Source organism: Bombus vancouverensis, chromosome 16, assembly GCF_051014615.1.
Source record: "Bombus vancouverensis nearcticus chromosome 16, iyBomVanc1_principal, whole genome shotgun sequence".
In the NCBI taxonomy this organism is placed as follows: Eukaryota; Metazoa; Arthropoda; class Insecta; order Hymenoptera; family Apidae; genus Bombus; species Bombus vancouverensis.
The window spans coordinates 3,991,421-4,010,453 of NC_134926.1; the positions used below are offsets into that span (position 1 = coordinate 3,991,421).

The window sequence follows — 19,033 nt, forward strand, 5'->3', positions numbered from 1 at the left end:
AGTAAATTTTACAATAAGTGAGAGTCTAATATATTTAAATACTTTTAGTTAAAGTCACAGATGTTGAACTGCAAAAGGATATAAGACCGCTAAAGGTTAATGCAATTAATGCAATAACAAAAATATGTAAAAGACACTAAACCTTAATAGCCTCATCTCTTGATGAATATTTGGTTAAAGCAATTCCATGATTAAGGTATAATCGGAAGTCTTGAACAGGACCGTGTTGCATGCAGAGGGTTTTCAAAGTAGAACCATCGATTTGAGGCGTCAGATTCTTAAGTAGTAACCAGGTAGAAACCCAGGCAGCATTTGTGCTCGATTGAAAGCCCCAGGAACTGGATCTGCTGACGGTGCCAAAACCTGCCCAGCCATTGCTCGTATTTCCCGTAGTTTTGCTGCTCAAGCCTGGTGGAGGGCCACGAACCTTACTCATTGGTGCTCCCCAGAGCTCTGAAGTAACCGCAGTCGGCGGTGGAGCAGATTCACCCCAAGTGTTCTTCGAGCTGTAAATTATATTTTGTATAATTAAGATAGTTGAATAAAAACATTAAGTAGTTAGTTAACGAATCATATTAAATTAAAATTTAAAATATTAAATTATAATAAAGAAAGTAATAAAAATAAAGAATATATACGGTAGGTAAAGTATTAAAATTTTAAAGCAATATTTACCTAGTAAATGCGTTTGGAGTAGTAGCAGGTGGATTGAACGTCCAAGTAGAATTACTTAAACTTGGTATTGATGTATCAGGATTGGTAGGTTGTTGTGGTGGCGGCGAAGTCTTACTACTTGAAGAAAAAATGGCATCTGGGTCTTTGATCGTTGCTAAAGAAAGCGGTGAACGAACGATAGAGCCTGGAGTAATGCTTGGATCATCCTCGATGCTCTTCATCTGGGTACCCTAAAATGAAATTAAATATAGGTGGACCCGAATAAACGTCATACGTAAGAATTTTTCGTTTTTCTGTTACTCATACAAAATCTGAATTACTAAATATAATTAACAGAAAAGAGAAATTCAAATATCCTAAATCAATTTTTATTACAATAATGAATACAATTTAAAAGAAAATGAAAAATTATTTTATTAAATTTTATTAGAATACTAATATATATTACCTAATCTATATATAGATAATACATATCTAATCTGTATTCTTTACGACAAATTAAAAAAACCCTTCATTGTTTTACTATTTTTAAGAGGTCATTTCTTATTTTGGAATTTGATTACCAGCGCGTACTCTGTTTAACCCCTTTCGACGTCAGGCACTGCGAGACAAAAATTTCGTCATACAACCAAATTTCATGACAGGAATTCTACGATTAACAAACAAATTTATTTTCTATTAACGTAAATGAAACAATACCTTAATAATGTTTCATTATTTTAACTTGTACAACATAAAATCTGAAGAAGATCTGTATAATTTGTATCATTTTGTGTAAACGGCATTCTATTCTTTTCATTTTTCTGCATAAATATATTTTAAATACAATTATTTCAAAGAAATCAAATGTTTCAATAATATCTTAAACTTGCGTCATAAACAATCGATTCAAAATATTGAATAAGATTTTTTATACTGAAAAAGGTTTTCTTCACATAGGAAGTACGATATTGGAAATGGATTACCTTCCATGGCTTGCCAGGTTCAAATTCAGGTACAAGATCGGTGAAAGCAGCAGCACCAGCAGCTGCACCAGTTGGCTGCCAATCCTTTCCATCAGTGGAATCCGAGTTACCTGGATCTGGCCATCCACTCTCTCCAAGTCTGGTGGACCATGTACCATCTCCTTGACCCAACAAAGGATTCATGTTAGGACTACTGTGTGATCGTGTTAAACCAGCCGGTGTAGCTGCTGGCTTACTGGTTGTTCCTGGTGCTCTCGAGAACTCGTTCGAAACTAACTCTCCATCCTTGTCCAAAGAAGGTAACTTCCACTGATTCAGTCTTGACTGTTGCTGACTCTATAATAAAAAATTAATTTTCACATCACAAATCTAATTATTACTCTCATTGTTTCTTTCTAATACAACAAAAATGAATTATTTCGTTCATTTTTCACGAGAAAAAATTTAAAACATTGTATATAAATTTTTCTATGAAGTATATATAACTTCTTACAAAATAAAAAATGTACTTACAACAGGAGGTTCCTTATTCATTGTCAAATCTGTGAAACTATTTTGCAAAGCTGACATAGGATCATGTACTGAGCTCTTATAGTATTCTGAGCTTTGAGATGGTGGCACAGGGTGTTGCTGCTGCTGTTGTTGCTGCTGCTGCTGCTGTTGTTGCTTCATGTAAGTAGCTTGTTGCACAGCAATTTGGTTTTGAAGGTTTGCTATTTGCTGTTTTGTTTTTGTAATTTGTACACTGATCTGAAGAACAGATTGGCCATTGCCCTTCATTGTACTTTGCACAGAATGTTGTTGATGAAGCTGTTGTAAGACTTTGATTTGTTGTAATAGTTGGTTCAAAAGTATTAGAGTTTGAGGAGCAAGTGGTTGATTTAAAATTTGATGGTTTAAGTAACCTTCCTGGACGGCTAGCTGAATCTGTTGTACTAACATACGCAGTTGTTGAGTACTGGGTTGATTCTGAGGAGCTCTGGAAGCCTAGAATTAAAAAAAAAGAATAACTATTTGCTATAAATATAACAAATCTTAACAGACAAATTTTAAATAATTATCTGAATATCTATCAACTAGCAATACTAACAACATTTACCTGATTGAAAGGTGGTTGAGGTGCATTACTACTAGGTTGTTGTTGTTGTAATGGAACAGCAGTTTGTTGCTGTTGTTGTTGTAATTTCAATAAACTTGCACTAGCAACCGATCCTCCCACACTACCAGTTGCATTTCCACTTGGCACTCCAGCACCCTATAATTAACAATTAGTACACACAAACTGTCACTTCATATGCAATATTACAGTTAATTCTAAATTTCAGTATATAAATGTCACTTAAGATATAAACATACCGGTAAGTAATGTCTATAAACACACATATTTATATACACATTGCTTAACATTTGATACATTAAAAATAACATTAAGAGGTGAAAATTTATTAAGATTTGGAAAATGAGTTATACGACCATAGCATAAAATAGACCAATATGTAAGAATGTGCCAATCAAAAGTGTTTTATAATTACGAGAAAATTTACAATCAATGCAAATTTAAATGTGCAAAGCATGTAAAAGCATGTTAATATTTAAGGGATAACATAAATACGCTTGATTGTGCTTTATTACAATCAAAGTAAAAAGAAGGAGTAAACTAGCATTCAAATAATAATATGAACTGCTTCGGTTCAGAAAATTATCAAATAACTACAATAGTTTTTACCGGAGGAAAAGACATTTGCTGTGCGACGTGATTAAATCTAGGATATGCTGGCGCAGTTGTAGCTTGATTTGTCGGATCATAAGTGGAGTGTGCGTCATGTCTTCTCCATTGGTCTAAAGGCCGCACTTGACTTAAAAGTTCCAAAGCTTCCTCTCTATTCATTTCACGAGTTCTCAATGCCAATTCAACATCCTCTTTCTATAATCAAAAAATAATCATTAAGTGCATTAATTAAAAGAAGGCATTTGCTTAATCAAAACATAAATATAAAAAATATATCTGTCAAATACATTAAATTAAACCAACAACAATGACTACATCGACAAGTATCGTATCACAATAAACATATTCAAAATTGTTAGATTTTACAATAATAAAATTATTATATCTATAATTATTATTGACAATATTAGAATGGATCGCTATATTTCTAGTGTTTTAGTATCCTCAATTATATTTTGAAACATAAAATCTTAACTAATAGTTTTATTTAATAAATTTAAATAATTTATACGTACTTTGTATCCCATGTCACAAAGATATCTAAATTCCCTGCTATTCCATATAACTTCCTTTGTAAGAGTTGGTTTCGTAGGATGACCCCAACTAGGAGTAGGATCCATATCAGTATCAGCCCAGCTTCCAGTGGGCCCCATTGGTTTAGGTTTGTGCGCACTGGGTCCACCCCAAGTGCCAGGATTTAATTGAGCTTCGTTCCAGGTACTTGGTGTTTTTGGATCATCCCATGAACCTGTATCATGTGGTCCTTCAGCCCAACTACCATTTCGTCCACCAGCAGCACCAGGATGTCCCCACATTGGTCCACTAACATCTGGTTTCATTCCAGGTTGAGCTGGCATTCTATTCTGTGGCATGCCCGGAGGACACTGCATTCCTATAAGTTGTAAAAATGTAGTTTTATTAAATTCTTATAGTTCGCAAAAAAGTTCCCAACTGCGAATAAAATTCAAAGAACATGAACAATATATATGACGGATTTCCATTAGAATTAGGGTTAGGGGCGTGAAACGAATCTTCATTTGAATTATACATTGTCGTTATGCAATAGAGAAGACATTGACTAGTGCAAATACGATTATTACAGGACTTGACAAGTAACCGTGGTACTTAGATACTCGGAAAGCTAATGACAATGATCCTAGGTTCAATAACGAATCCGTGGTCAACGGGATGCGCTTTCTTCCAAAGCCCAAATCGTACTCGACTTGCTTGGCTACGGTGGAAGTATAACTAAACTAACTCTTTGTTAAAACGTGGAATATTCTCGGGGGAACAGACGCTAAGTAACTCGCTAATACGACCTCACGAGAGAATAAATTTCCGTCGCAATGATGCTACAGAGGAAAACTATGATGGGGTGTATCTAAGGACACGAGATCATCGGATTCGTCGAGGATAGCCTTCGTTCAGAAAGTGAGGGAAATTGACGTTGCTGTTAATTGGTCAATTTCTATGTTGGTGGCTAGAAAAGGATGCTAGCCGTCCTTGAGGGAATGTTGCTAGCGGGAACTTTAGGTAACTAGATCTTAATGTTTATAACGGCCCTCAAGCTAACTGAACATGTACTGTGGAGATGCGTCGGCATCTGGTAACCATCATACCCGAAGAATAGGGTCTGCGTATAGCGAGCCACGAAACAGAAACTGTTGGAATGTTTACTGTCGCGTGCCGCTACAAATATTTCTTTTAAGGAGAGCTATAGAATTACTCCATACCTTTGTTAGACAAAGCGTCACAGATCTCGAACAAATACAATCGGATCGAATGACGACAATTGTTTAATTACGCCTATGATAGAATCTAGATTACGGAGTTAAGAGATTTTCCCGAAGTTCCAAAGGGAAGGCTCCGATGTCCTTTCATCTCCGATATATATATATATATATATATATATATATATATAAAGAAAGAAAACAAACAAACCTCCTCTCCCTATATTTGGCGTTGGAAGATCCTTCCAATGAGAAACTTTACTACCAGGTATGGTCCTTTGATTAACTGCAGGATTTCCCCATAAACTTGTGCCATCGTCATAGTTTGGGACATTTCTTCTTTGTGTTGGTGGAGAAGGTTCTTCCCAACCTGATGGTTTCCCTGGCATAATATCCTTTGGTGGTGGTGCAGCCCACTGATTTATATTAGAAGGATTTAACATCTTTGTTGGAGGGCCTGAAGGATGTTGATGTCCCATTTGGTGATGTGGTGGACCTGGTGGTTGACCCCACATTGCATCCGCATTGGCACCGTTTAACCTTCCAGAAATCCCGCGGGGATCCCCACGCATGTCTGCCATCCTAGGATCACGAGCCATTGGATCCATCACACGTATGTGTTCTCGAGGATCCAAAGACATTCTGTGGTCACGGGGATCTCGCATCTCTCTAGGATCAACAGAACGGAGATCTCTAGGATCTCGATGATCGATCCTTGGATCACCCCAGTTGGATCCTATAAAATACGTCATTCGTAATTTATTTTAGAATGAGATCTTCAATAACATGAAAAGTTTTAGTTAGAAGGTTTTTATTTTCGATTAACTTTCTGAATATTGAAAAAATCATAATATATTCTTAAAAAATTGACCATATAATAAAACACATAAATAACCAGAATTTAAAGTATAATGCTTTTTTAATATTGTACAAATTGCAATCAAATAATAATCTTTTTTGTAATCATATTTCGATTTGCAAATTTTAATGTCCAAAACAGGAAATGGAGGAAAAGGGAAAGTATTTCAATATGATAATAATTACCTCCCCACATACCAGTTTGGTTACTGGTACCAGTCGTCCATTGGCCAGCTGCAGAATTTGGTTGGGAAGATGTGGGGGCACCAGTCCACATATTAGATGTATCTGCAGCTTCATCATCTTCACCCCAAGTTCCACCAATGTTTGTTGCTGGTGTATGACCCCAAGGTGTTTTAGCTTGCTGCTGAGGTGGAGGTTGACCACCATTTCTGAGATTAGCTTCCCATAAATCTGTGCCATTGTTTACTGGTGTCTTCCAGATTGGAACTCCATCTTTTGACATACTAGGTTCTGGAGATGTTGGGACATCCCAGTTTGTGTCCTGATTCACATTCTGCTATAACAGAAATGCAAAATTCGATGTTAGTATGGTACAGTACTCAAATATAAAATATAAGTGTGCAAAATGATCAAAGAAAGATTTATGCCTGCAATAATACCTTATATGATAGCAGAGATACTCACACAACCCCAACCATCTTGACTAAAAAGTGCTTCCCTCACTGTATTTAACTGTTCTAATTGTTGCTTTGTTGAAGGATTATTGTTTGCAGGTGTATTACTACTGTTAACAGATCCCTGAGTCTGATTGTTTGACTGATTATTATTGTTACTGGAATTCGACTGTTGCTGCTGTTGTTGTTGTTGTTGGGCTGACGTATTATTATTTTGAACAGAAGAGTTCTGACTTGATCCTCCAGGATTATTAGATTTTCCCTGTGACCATTGGTTGCTGTTTTGACCACCCTGACTTGTGCCACTTGATTGAGAAGTGGGTGGACCTGATTGTTGATTTGATTGTTGATTTGGATTGCTCACTTTATTCACGTTACCTAAGAAGTAATTATTCATCCAAACATATTCTGCTATGAAAATCATTCCATATATTCAATTTAATATTTAAACACAAATTTAAAATTACTTAAGAAAAGAACTTAGCAAAACAAATACAAAATGCTTACCTGGGACATTTTGTCCACCTGGAGGTCCCTGATTTTGATTTGAATTTGGATTTCCAGCAACGGACCTATTTACACTGTTTCCAGTCCAATTACCAGGTGCTCCGCTACTTCCGGAAGGATTCCCAGAGTTTCCTCCCCAACCCGATTGATTGTTGTTGTTGTTATTTGTAGTACTAGTTTGTGTAGAGCCCCAATTTGTAGTTCCACCGCTATTCAATGAATTTTCACCCCCGCCAGCCAATCTCAAAATGCCAGGAATTCCCCACCTTTTCTTATACCCCAAATTGAATTCATCAAGATCGCAAATCTGTCCAAAAAGGAGCGTTAACACGTGCTTAAGATCAGTTCTGTGAGCTTGTAAGATGTCTTTGGAAACTCCAACGGACGCTGCTATGAGATTCCTTGCACAATGAATAAGGTAAGTTCGACTCACGCCATTTGCGTTGTCGACTTCCTTTCTCTTCGAGAAACTAGAAATTGGATAATTTCTTGAGGATATTTCTTCCACTGCAGTAGAAACAGTTAAATTTCCATTTGTGGTTCGCTTATCCTTTGAACCAGGAGCAGCATCTTTATATTTTTTAAACTGATTGCAATTATGTAAGTTTACTGCAATGGCATCGATCTTCATTGCTTCATTAGAATTCTCACTGTCAATGAACTGGGCAGTTTGATACGTCGAACTGGTCAGACTGAATTGCTTAGAATTTACCAGACTTTCTGTGAAAATGTTCTCAACATTAAATCCGATAGCTTGGAGTACTTTGAATAACGTCTCTTTAGATTGGTACAAATCACAGAGATTTTCTGAAGAAAATTTTCCATCGATCACATCAGTGAAAGCTTGGTACTTCAGCTTCGTTCGTTTAAGTAAACTAGAGCACGACAAACGAATAGAAACATCTCTTTCTATCAACTCGTGCGAATTTTGGCAATCGTAGTTTCTCTCAAAACCGCAAAAACAAAATACTCCTGTCTGAGTATAATGCTCGTCATTGAAATAGACAGCAGTTTGAGATCTGATCCTTTTTAGTTCGTTATCGTTAATCGTATTTTCACCAATGTTTCGGCATTGTATTTGTTCGTTAAAATTACCGAAACATTTCGAAGAATTATTTTCTTTTACTTCTCCTTCTGGAAGAGAATCATTGTGATATTCCGTTAAACAGTTTAATAAACTGCCATAAAATTTGTGAGGAGTGTGCATTTGGTCGGGCCATAATATCTCGAAGTAGTTCGGCCGAGATCCAGGTACACCGATTATTCGGGATGCAGATTGGCGTGTAAGCGTCATCGTAGGCTTGCAGGTAGTCATAGTAGGAATGTAGAGAGCGAACTCGTCTTGGTTCTCCCCCTTAACCCTAAACCTATCCCCTATAGTAGACTTAGAAAGAGACTTAACAAACTCAGGGCCAAGACGCGTATACGACCCTGAGTACCTATAGCTCGCGAAATAAGTGCCCGAAGGCTCGTTAGACTTAACATTATCCTGAAATGAAAGAGCACCAACAGTAATTGTTGCCACGTCACTAATACCATTAATTACCCAGGACAACATCTCCACCGTCTTTTCTTTTAAGTTCAAAATTAATATTTTTGAGGTTCTTAGTCTCATTGCAATCGCACCACCGTCCATTTCAACGCGGAGGAAATAATGGTTACTGGTTGAGCTGAGCAATATCACAGACTTGTAGTTATCGTTATTATTACTTAGGAGGCTAGAATTAGACTTAATATTATTGTATTTGCCCGGATGAAGGCAGGATCCTAGTAAGGAGTAATTGTCAAGAGAGTCGAGAGAAAAGTGGCCTGACGAGGGGCGATCAGACTTGGGTATCCTAACTAGGCTAGGTACCCCTTCATCGATTGCGCACTTATCTCCTGTTAATCTTAGATTTACGCTTATACTTAGTACCCTAATGTTTAGTACGCTAAAGCTAGTTAGAAGATGATTTTTTGTTGGGTGTTTTGTGGTTGACGACGCCACTGACTGGCAGGTCGAGCTTCGACTGGTCAAGATAAACTTGCCTAAAACACAAAATAATATTACCTTAACAACCAGCTCTTTGATATAATTAAAATGTTATATTAAAAAAATTTCTTAAATATTATAGTAACTACCAAAATATTCTATAATCAAATAGTTATTTATAATATTACAAATATCGAGTAATATCGAGTAGTATGTAAACATTAGGTAGCTCAATAGCTAGATACTAATTTAAAACTTTTACCGAAATATATATTAAATATATATAGGGTGTCTTGTTTACGTGGAAAAGTAGAATATCTCGCGAATATTAAAATTACCAAAAAAATGTTTTAATAAAAGTTGTTTGATTCGAAGGGGAATATCATATAATGCAAATTATTTTTTTTGCGGATAGAGTTAGTGGGGGAGATTTTAAGGTCGACTTCATTTTTTAAGATGGGACCATATATTTTTTCCATCTAGGATTCATCTTGGAATTTGCTATAAAAAAATATTAATCTATTTATGTCGAAAAACTATTAGTTTAACAGGTGTTTTAGCTCTAATTTGTAAAATTTAACGTATGAAGGACAAAGACAGACGTAAATACAGAAGTACCGCTTCGCATCTTCCCTTATCTTTCATATGTTAAATGACACATTAGAGCTAAAACATCTGCTAAACTAACAGTGTAATTTCGACATAAATAAGTTAATACTTCTTTATACGAAATGCCGAGATGGATCGATTAATGTATTAAAACATATATAACTCTATTTTAAAAAATGAAGTTGATTTTAAAATCTCCTCTACTACTCTAACTACAAAAAAATAATTTGTGATACCGTTTCCAATTAAACGAAATAGCTTATATTAAACATATTATAATTTATTGCCATGGCGTAATAAATATTCTCTTTTAATATTGAAATATATTTATTTTAGTAATGTTAAATGAAAATAGTTATTTTCTTCGAAGAAGCAGATGATTTAATATTAAATCTTGAGAAGAGTGATTAAACTATAAAAAGACAATCTGTTGGTTCCGCTAAAGTTCCGATCTGTACCAAAATGGCTTCTTGTAACACTAGCGCCGCCTACTTCGCGTTAAAAAGGCTTTAAGCAAGAGACATTAAATCGTTAAAGCAAAATGTTGTAGTAGTTATGTAAAAAATTTCATACTATTGATTACTTTTCTCATACTATCGATTCCGTGTGACTTTATTGATAACGTTTTAATAGTATGTAGACATTAAAGTACAATCTACCGTAAAGCAATCTCAATTTTTTATCGACATACTTATGATAATTATCTTACAGACTTTTATATCTATCATTGAAATTTTGAATACAAAGAGCATTATGATTTCTATTAATTTTCTAAAATCATTCATTTATAACTTTAATGAAATCTTTCAAATTCTAAATAGTTCTTCTTTTTCATTATTTCTGCTACCTCATATATCTTGTATGTATATGTATGATCGATGGAAACGATATAGTGAGATTGTAAAATAGAGAAATAAAAGATGACACCACCTAATCTAGCCCCATCTAGAGTCTATTTCACAGATAGACACACCCAAAATTTTTTAAATCAATTTCTATCAATTCAATAATGTGTCGAGAATTTCAGAATACAGGTTAAAATAAATTATAATCTCTTTTAGAATAAATTATAATTTTTCTTTTAAAATAAGGATAAATATTTTTTAATACAGTGAAAAAGGAACAGTAATTCTGAGAACTGAAGCCAGGCTCTAAGTCCCAGGTTCTCAACCTGTGGACGCAAAAAGTACCGGATCAGCCAAAATTCAGAATAAAATTTGAGGAGTCAATAACTTTAATTAATTTGGTTTAAGAATAAAAAATAAATTTGGCTTTTTTAATAGCTTATGCAACCAGTAGTACGAGACATAATACGAAATAGAAAGTGTTCGTAGAGATTTACATTTATTAAACGAGGAGGACAATGCAGAATACTAATAGATTGATTACATCATCGTACTAAAACTACATCGTAAAAGGAAATACCTATTCATACTTTAATTATAATTTAAAACAGTTTCTTTAACCATAAATTATTTCAAACCCTGTAATCTGCATTATTTATTGCTGTATATTTAATTATTCATATTCATAACTGCTTAGAATTATTAAAAAAAGTTTCCATATGCAAAGTTTTAAAATTCTATTTATTAATACATTTAGATCGAATTGGAAACTTTCGCATTGTAAAATTACTAAAACAAAGCACGAAGTTCATTGTTTAAATAGAATGAGTGTAATATTGTTCCAAAAATATGGAAAAATTAATTAAAACTGTATTAAAACTACAACTAATTAATTATAAATTAATATATAACTAACAAAGAGGTTTAAATTATCGCATTCATTAATCGCTATCATTGGATTCGAATCTCAACTTTCGTTGTTGAAACAATTCTGTCCTCCCAAAATTGTTCTAGCTTTTGACCTGGGATCACAGACGATATTCAAATACATCTGGTAAAAAGCATGTCCACTTTTTTAAGTTGTTTGCTTAGGAGTGACTTCTCAAGTAATAATTGCTTACCTGATAATTATTCCTTACTTAGAACAGATTTAGGAGAATAGAACCATTTCCATAACGGTAGCGATACGTTGACGGTCTATTCAACGCGATAAATTTAAATCCTTCTTTTAGTTATGTATTAGTTTGTAGTTTAATCTATTTTGTTGTATTTTCTTTTTGTTGTTGTTTTTCTTGTTCTTTCATCTTTTATTTCGTGCCTGTGCATGTGTATACGAACATCATACTGTGTAATAGTTATTTTTTAGTGACTTGTGTATATTCTCTGCATAGTAATATCTGTTTTAAATTATGTGGGCAAATTCATGGACTGAAATAACATTAATCCTTCCCGTTTGAAAATTTCATAGCGAGGTGGGCTTTGATATTTTCTTATGGATTCGTGAATAAGCAGCATTTAATGCTTAATCTGCGATTTTTCTTAGAAAATGCAGGATCGCTCACGACATCGAGAATGTCAATCTTCTCTACAATTTGCATGAGGTAAATCGCTACGCATGTATTGTTATGTTTGTATTACTAGTATAAAATAGAGAATATATTATTGTAAGAAAGAAGCTTCTTTCTATAAAAAAATAAGAGATCATACTTTTTAAATGGCATCGTACATTTGTTTGCTTTCATCCGTATATTTAACCAAGAAATTTGATAACATATACTGCTGCATAAAATAATGATATACGGAAATGTACTTCACGATATACATATATATTACTGAATAAGATTACCCGATGCAATTGCATATACTTCGTTTCCATTTTATAAATTTAATTATTTTATTTTCATTTATGTTTTAAAAAGGAATTTTTATATGTCATAATATTTAATGTATACGTTCATATAAGCTATTATAAAAATATATATTTACCAGTTTGGTTCGACAGGACGGTTAAAAAGTCATTGGCGGCGGTATTTTCGCGATGGCTATTAGGTTTGGCCATCATGTTGTTTATGAACTCGATATCACAGTACCTATCATTCTCTGATTCTCTTCCCTCCCCAACCCTTATCGGACTGCTTTTCCCTAATACTACTACATCCCCCTGAAATCAAAAGTAACATTATCATAAAAATGTTTGCTTCTATTAATCAGTCTAAAATTTTATGTGCTAAAATTTTTATCAATCATATACTTAAATCAACAAGAGTTGTTCATCAGAATACAAATAAAACCTATTTTACTTTTTAAATATAAAATTAAAACTACTTTTATTCAATTACAAATATTTGACAATTCATTGCGAATTAAACATAAATATTAAAACATCTTTTTTATTTCTGTTCGCAGTATAGTATTCTTTTTTTCTTCATTCACTCCACTGACCCTTGACTGTTCTTTTCATATTATGTATCACTTTTTGTTATAAACTAAATTGATTTAATCAGTATATAAAGGTTGAAAAGTGATAAACGAAGAAGACACTAATAAGAGCTTCTTTTATTTATAGCAATTACACAATATATGCTTATGTATGTAAGAAATGTACATTAAAACTACTTGAAAATTTCACACTTCTCAGAAGTAAAATACCCAATGAAAATGTAATATAGCCAACTAATATAGCAAGATTCTAAAAATTTTTTCGAAATCACCTTAGATAATTTGTGAAATATAAACGTAATTCTAACAATGTAAGTATAATAAGAGTAAAAGTATTTAAAATTCTATAAAACCAATTGCATTCCTTTGTGGATAATGAAATAAATATATACTACTACTACTACTATAAATAAAATTCTAATTTTTTAAAGTGGAAAATATGTTTATGCTTTCATAATCATCCAAGACATGATGAACATGATAATATGCGGTTATGTGACATTGAAACAACCTTCAACAGTGAGATTTTATCTCTGAAACATTATTCACATGTATATAATGTTAATATACCTTAAATAATGTCTGAAGAGGATTTATGATTATGATATATCTAGATAACAAATTGTGAATAATTGAATTTCAGTGTGACGTAAAAATTTATTGTGTTTGCAATGCAAGTAAACAACACACTATACGTAATATTTGCTGTATAATAAGGTTAGGTATACATATAATTTCAATTTGTTAGACTCCTTAATATTACAACGAAAATGATGAAACTATTATTAACTTTAGAATGTTCACACAAAATCACAGAAGCTGCTTCCTACAAATGTTTCTATAAGTTATTATAAATGTTAACATTACGCAACATGATTATGCGCAAATTTCGCACAATATTTTGATGACAAGAAAGGTTTCAATTGCAGGCGCATTTTTTACATAAAAAAGCTTTGCAAGTGAAACATAGTAAAAAATAATATTTTAACAAAAATACTGTATTTCAATATAAGTATTGATTATTCTAAAAAATATATCCAACTTTAAATGCAAATACGATGTAACTTGGAACATATTAAAAAATCTAATTGAAAATTGTCCTATGTATATCGTTCATTGCGAAAAATGATCTTCAAATAATGCACGTTAATTTTTATTAACATAAAATATATTTTTATAACATTAAATTCTGCATATGGGGACTGAATCTAAAATAATAAATAAATATTCTTTTTACTGACAGGCATATTTATGTTTAAGAGGTGAATATTGACTTTTAATTTAAAACGAGAAAGGAATTATTTCACATTTTTTTATATTATGTGTACATAGTGTTTAAATTTGTGTTTTTATGTTTTAAGTAAATTAGATTGTATAATATAATTTAGTAAACTTTGCCATTCATTTATGTGCTCGTATAAAAATTTAAAAATAGTATATATTTCACATATTACATATTTTTTAGTATTTTGATTAAAATACATATATATTTTTTAGAATCTTTTTTGTTATACATACAAGTTACTATGTGATAAAAAGAAAAAACACATCAAAAATTCACTTTACAATATATTTCAAAACTAGTGCAAAAAATATTAAAAAATTAAAATAGAGCTATTAAAAACTACAGAACTTATACTTACCATGGAATTTTGTACGAAGGCATTTGTTTCTGTAGAAATCTCATGTGAACTAGAATTGTGTGGAAACATTGGGCTCAGTTCTTCTTTGGCAGGCAATGCATAGAAACCAAGATCTAAGGAATAATTTTTTATGAATTTATTATTACTTATTATGAATCATAATATTAATGTTTAAATTAAAGAAAATTTTCAGTTATTAATTTTATTAAACCAATAATCTGTTTATTATTCCACATTGTAATAATAATGTGTCTTGGATTCTACATGAGAAATTCAATTGTCTACAATTTAACATTATTGATGTGCAATAGGTATTACTTTATTATGATATAATGCAAAATGAAAAAATATATTGCGAGTACTGAATAGTAAATAAAAAGATAGTTGTAACAATGTGAATGTATCAGTCTCTTTTAATTAATTTATTAAATTATGAATACTACAAACTGAAGTACAAACCTTGTAGACTATCACTATCAGTGTGCTCCTAGCTCCATGCCAGTGGAGATCTGTAATAACATAATATTATTTTACTTTAAACAAATATAATTATCAAATATAATTACTTTAAACAAATATAAATCTTTGAGCGCTAGCAAAAATTGTTTGTTTCTAAGTTTATTTTTCAATTCTCTGTACGAGTAAATATACTTTTCTAAACTATTAAGTATGTAACTATATAGTACATGTTTTTAATTGCACCATATACAATATAATATAATTGCTACTGTTTACTATGAATGAGGCAGATAAAATAGTTAAGATTGCCTTTCCCTATTTCTTGCGAATATAAATTTTTTACTGCCTTATTACGCTATGAAACTATTAGTAGCAATCATTAATTTTTTCAATGTTTACTCCAAGTGACAATAATACATATCACATATTTCATGTAATACCTGACTATAACTCTATAATTGTTAGATATACATTATTGACAGTAAACTAGAAGCTTTGCAAAAATACTAATGTTTCTATTTTATGACTACATTTCTCTCATTATAATAAATCCAAATATTTTCTATGTACTATAAATTTATCAATGAGCAAGGGAAATACTGCAAAGTAATTTTACTACTGAAATGTTGTAAATACACGTTGAACATCAAAACGAAAATCGTCGTTTCGATCGATTTCCCCGTTTCACCAATAGACATATAAGCCCTGGATACACTCTCAAAACGCACAACTTACCAAATCTGTGCGTAATATAAGGTTAGATAACAAGTAGACGTACAAAATGAAGACGTAATTTGTACATTTCACGAATAATTACTACAGGCATATGTTATATATGTATCCACAAATATACATTCGAAATACAAAATATTCTACGCATTAAATATGGCAAAAAAATGTTTTTAACTTGCTGAAACTCGTACGCATCTATGTAAAATACTAGTGCATTTATAGATATTTCTAGCAATATAGGCACCATGTATTGTTCACAAGTACGTATAGATTCACGTAACATGTACGTGCATGTATACATACATATATATGTATATATATATATGTATATGTATATATATACATGTACATTGCACGCTGTATGTGCATGTGTATGCGCGCGCGCACACACGCCCCTATGTGTGCAGTATATACAACAATTACATGTTCTTACGTGCATATACGTAAAACTATACATATGGATGCATATGCATATGTATATCAATGTATATAATCATCCGTATGCATATATATATACGCGTGCCGTATATTTATCATTATACGCACCATTTATACGTAATACCGTAATACCATAAATATATTCACACGTATGTGATTTGTGTATGTGTATTGATAAAAGAACGTAAAATGTAAAATGTGAAGGATGGAGAACACAGGAGAGAAATTAGCTACCCTTTCCTAAGATATCACAGGGAATTAAGTATCGTAACATTAGATAGAATGTTCGAGAATGAATGAAATTCAAGAACTTACTTTTTAGATTCGGTGCCCGAAGAAGATTTCAGTCTAGTGGAAGATATTTCGTTGGCGCACGAAACGGGCAGAGCGAGTACCGCTCCGCTGGTGGGCTATTCCCGCGAGTGGCGCTACTCCCCCGGATTTGGAGAGCTCGGTGTTGCTGATGCGCGCACCGAGACCCGATTCATAGTTGTACATGTGAAAAGACCCTTTCACATTTCAGAATGATCAGTAAACAGATTACTACTCGATATAAATAATATTCGATGCTATATAGTTAGTTTTAGTAGGATATAAAATAATTAATTCAACTGCAATTTATAGCTGAATTGATGGCCAAATACGCTATATTTTACAAAAATATATGTATTACAAAACAGAGATTATATCTAAATTTTGAAATATTCTTTTGCTATTTATTGAAACATTTTAATAATGTCAATAATAACACATTGGATTCATAAACAGTTATAATAAAAAATTTGAAATAATCATATTTCATTAATGTAACTTTTATATGTATATATAATTTTATAAAAAAAGAAATAATTTTTAAACTTAGAGAAATTTTTATGATACAATTAAAATGATTTTTTCTTTCTCGTTTCTTCGTTCAGATACTCGTTTGATGGAATAAAAGTTAATGAAAAATAATAAAATATGCAAAACAATGAAAATTAAAAATGATATTCGTATTAAAATGTATTACATCAATAATGAATAGAGAAGCTTCGATTAGATAAGGATGACTCATACATATTAACTTTCATATACTTCTTGACTAAAAGAAAAATTATATTAAAACCTATAAAGATAAATATTTTTCTGTAACATATGTTTTATTTTCTTAGATAATTATACCTATATAAGCAATGCGAATTTTATTTTTTGTTAAAATACATTAAAAAAGTTAAAAACATCGAATTAATAACATCCGATATTTGCAAAGTATATTTTTAATAAAATACTCAAATAGAAAAGAAGAAAAATACGCTTATGCTACCTTATACCTATACCTTTTTCACCGTCTTTTAATAAAATCATTTATAACAAGATTAGGTAATACGTTTTCAATCGTTATTTCGCAGATGATTACGAAATGATGCAGAAATCTGATCAAAGAAGAAATGTACCAAGATAAGATTATAGAATTTTAATTACGTAATTAAGAACATTGACATTAGTAATGTTACATAAAATATAACGTTGCAGAAATTTCATACTTTATGCATTGAATTTCGTTAAAATTTGTTCGCGAATAACTAAATGTGATTTACGCGCAAATATACAATTAAATATAGGTTAAATGTTTTGGAATACCTTAATTTTATTTAAGTTTATTTTTTTATATTTATTATTTTGTGATGATGTAGCTAATATTTATACACGAATCATTTATGTTATATTAGACAAAATAATATTATACTAGTAAAATGCTTTTTATAAAATCATAAATTATCGAAGAAGCAAACTGTTTTGTTTATAGAGTAAAAGGCAACATTTTTTCTCAAGGTTGTTTTTTTTAAAATCTCAAATTTATTCTCACACGGTTTTAATATTTTTAAATTATATCATTATTACCTGACCTTGAAAAAATGAATATATCCTGTTATAAAAAAGATACATATTTGCACAATTATATCACTTTTATGCCATCTCGTATTACAAACATCGGTAACCTTGAAACTCAAAGGCGTGACTTTGAGAACAAAATTTTATATATCAGAAATTTCGATTTTTCCAACCAAAATGATTTTATTTTTGATATTTTATGGTACTATGAGAATGCTATGAGAATGAGCAAATACTTTAACCATTGATGTTAAAGGAAATATTCTGCATGTAATCCAATTGCACAGTTATGCAAAGTTACATGGCGCTATCATCTAAAACTTGTAACAATTTTATGATCTATATAGGACCCTTCACTTTAATTTTATGTAAAACATTACTACAAATTATGAAATAACTATAGGGAATAATAAAAATTCATCGTACTACCACATGCCTATACGTAAGATTTGGAAATTATCGACCCGTTAAAGGTGATACTCTACCTACGTAGATATATGTACACGTACAATCTTTACCTACAGAGTGTACTAATATCTATGCGTGTACAACGCGTGCTATTCTCTTGAGCGCACGTCTGCCCTTTTACTGCGACAACTTTCTCACTATTATAATTTACTATTACAGTTTTATTTATTTGCATTCCTACATTTATTGTATTTATACACTCCTTACCTTCTCATACCTCTTGAAAACAAAAGTATAACAACCCTTCTTACTCACGCACATATGTACGCACACGTATATGCATATAATGAAATGTTAATTATGCTTATTTCTAACATTTATAGAATAGATATATTTTTCTATTTTTTAAACATACTTTATAGTCTTTATCACATTCTGAACTACATAATATGATATTAATTTATTTCCAAAATAACAAAACTAATTTCGAATTAAATATTTATCGATTAAAAAA

The 19,033-nt window shown here is 31.6% G+C and overlaps 1 protein-coding gene across 5 annotated transcripts in view; it reads right to left on the reverse strand.

Annotated features, from left to right (window-relative positions):
• The window catches only part of gw (trinucleotide repeat containing adaptor protein gawky), a 40,085-nt gene that overhangs the window by 18,434 nt on the left and 2,618 nt on the right, over positions 1-19,033 (reverse strand). The window contains exons 2-17 of one of the 5 annotated variants that reach the window (XM_033345034.2): positions 16,555-16,748; positions 15,070-15,119; positions 14,611-14,723; positions 12,515-12,689; positions 7,103-9,130; positions 6,606-6,973; positions 6,144-6,477; positions 5,311-5,835; positions 3,885-4,261; positions 3,367-3,564; positions 2,740-2,895; positions 2,154-2,627; positions 1,877-1,976; positions 1,641-1,801; positions 676-905; positions 143-506 (exon numbers count right to left, since the gene is read on the reverse strand). In XM_033345034.2, coding sequence (XP_033200925.1) covers positions 143-506; positions 676-905; positions 1,641-1,801; positions 1,877-1,976; positions 2,154-2,627; positions 2,740-2,895; positions 3,367-3,564; positions 3,885-4,261; positions 5,311-5,835; positions 6,144-6,477; positions 6,606-6,973; positions 7,103-9,130; positions 12,515-12,689; positions 14,611-14,679 — 5,559 coding nt within the window. In that variant the 5' untranslated portion in view covers positions 14,680-14,723; positions 15,070-15,119; positions 16,555-16,748. Of the gene's footprint in view, positions 1-142; positions 507-675; positions 906-965; positions 1,277-1,640; positions 1,977-2,153; positions 2,628-2,739; positions 2,896-3,366; positions 3,565-3,884; positions 4,262-5,310; positions 5,836-6,143; positions 6,478-6,605; positions 6,974-7,102; positions 9,131-12,514; positions 12,690-14,610; positions 14,724-15,069; positions 15,120-16,554; positions 16,749-19,033 lie in introns of those variants that run through there. The other 4 variants (XM_033345031.2, XM_033345032.2, XM_033345028.2 and 1 more) reach the window with 4 other exon arrangements.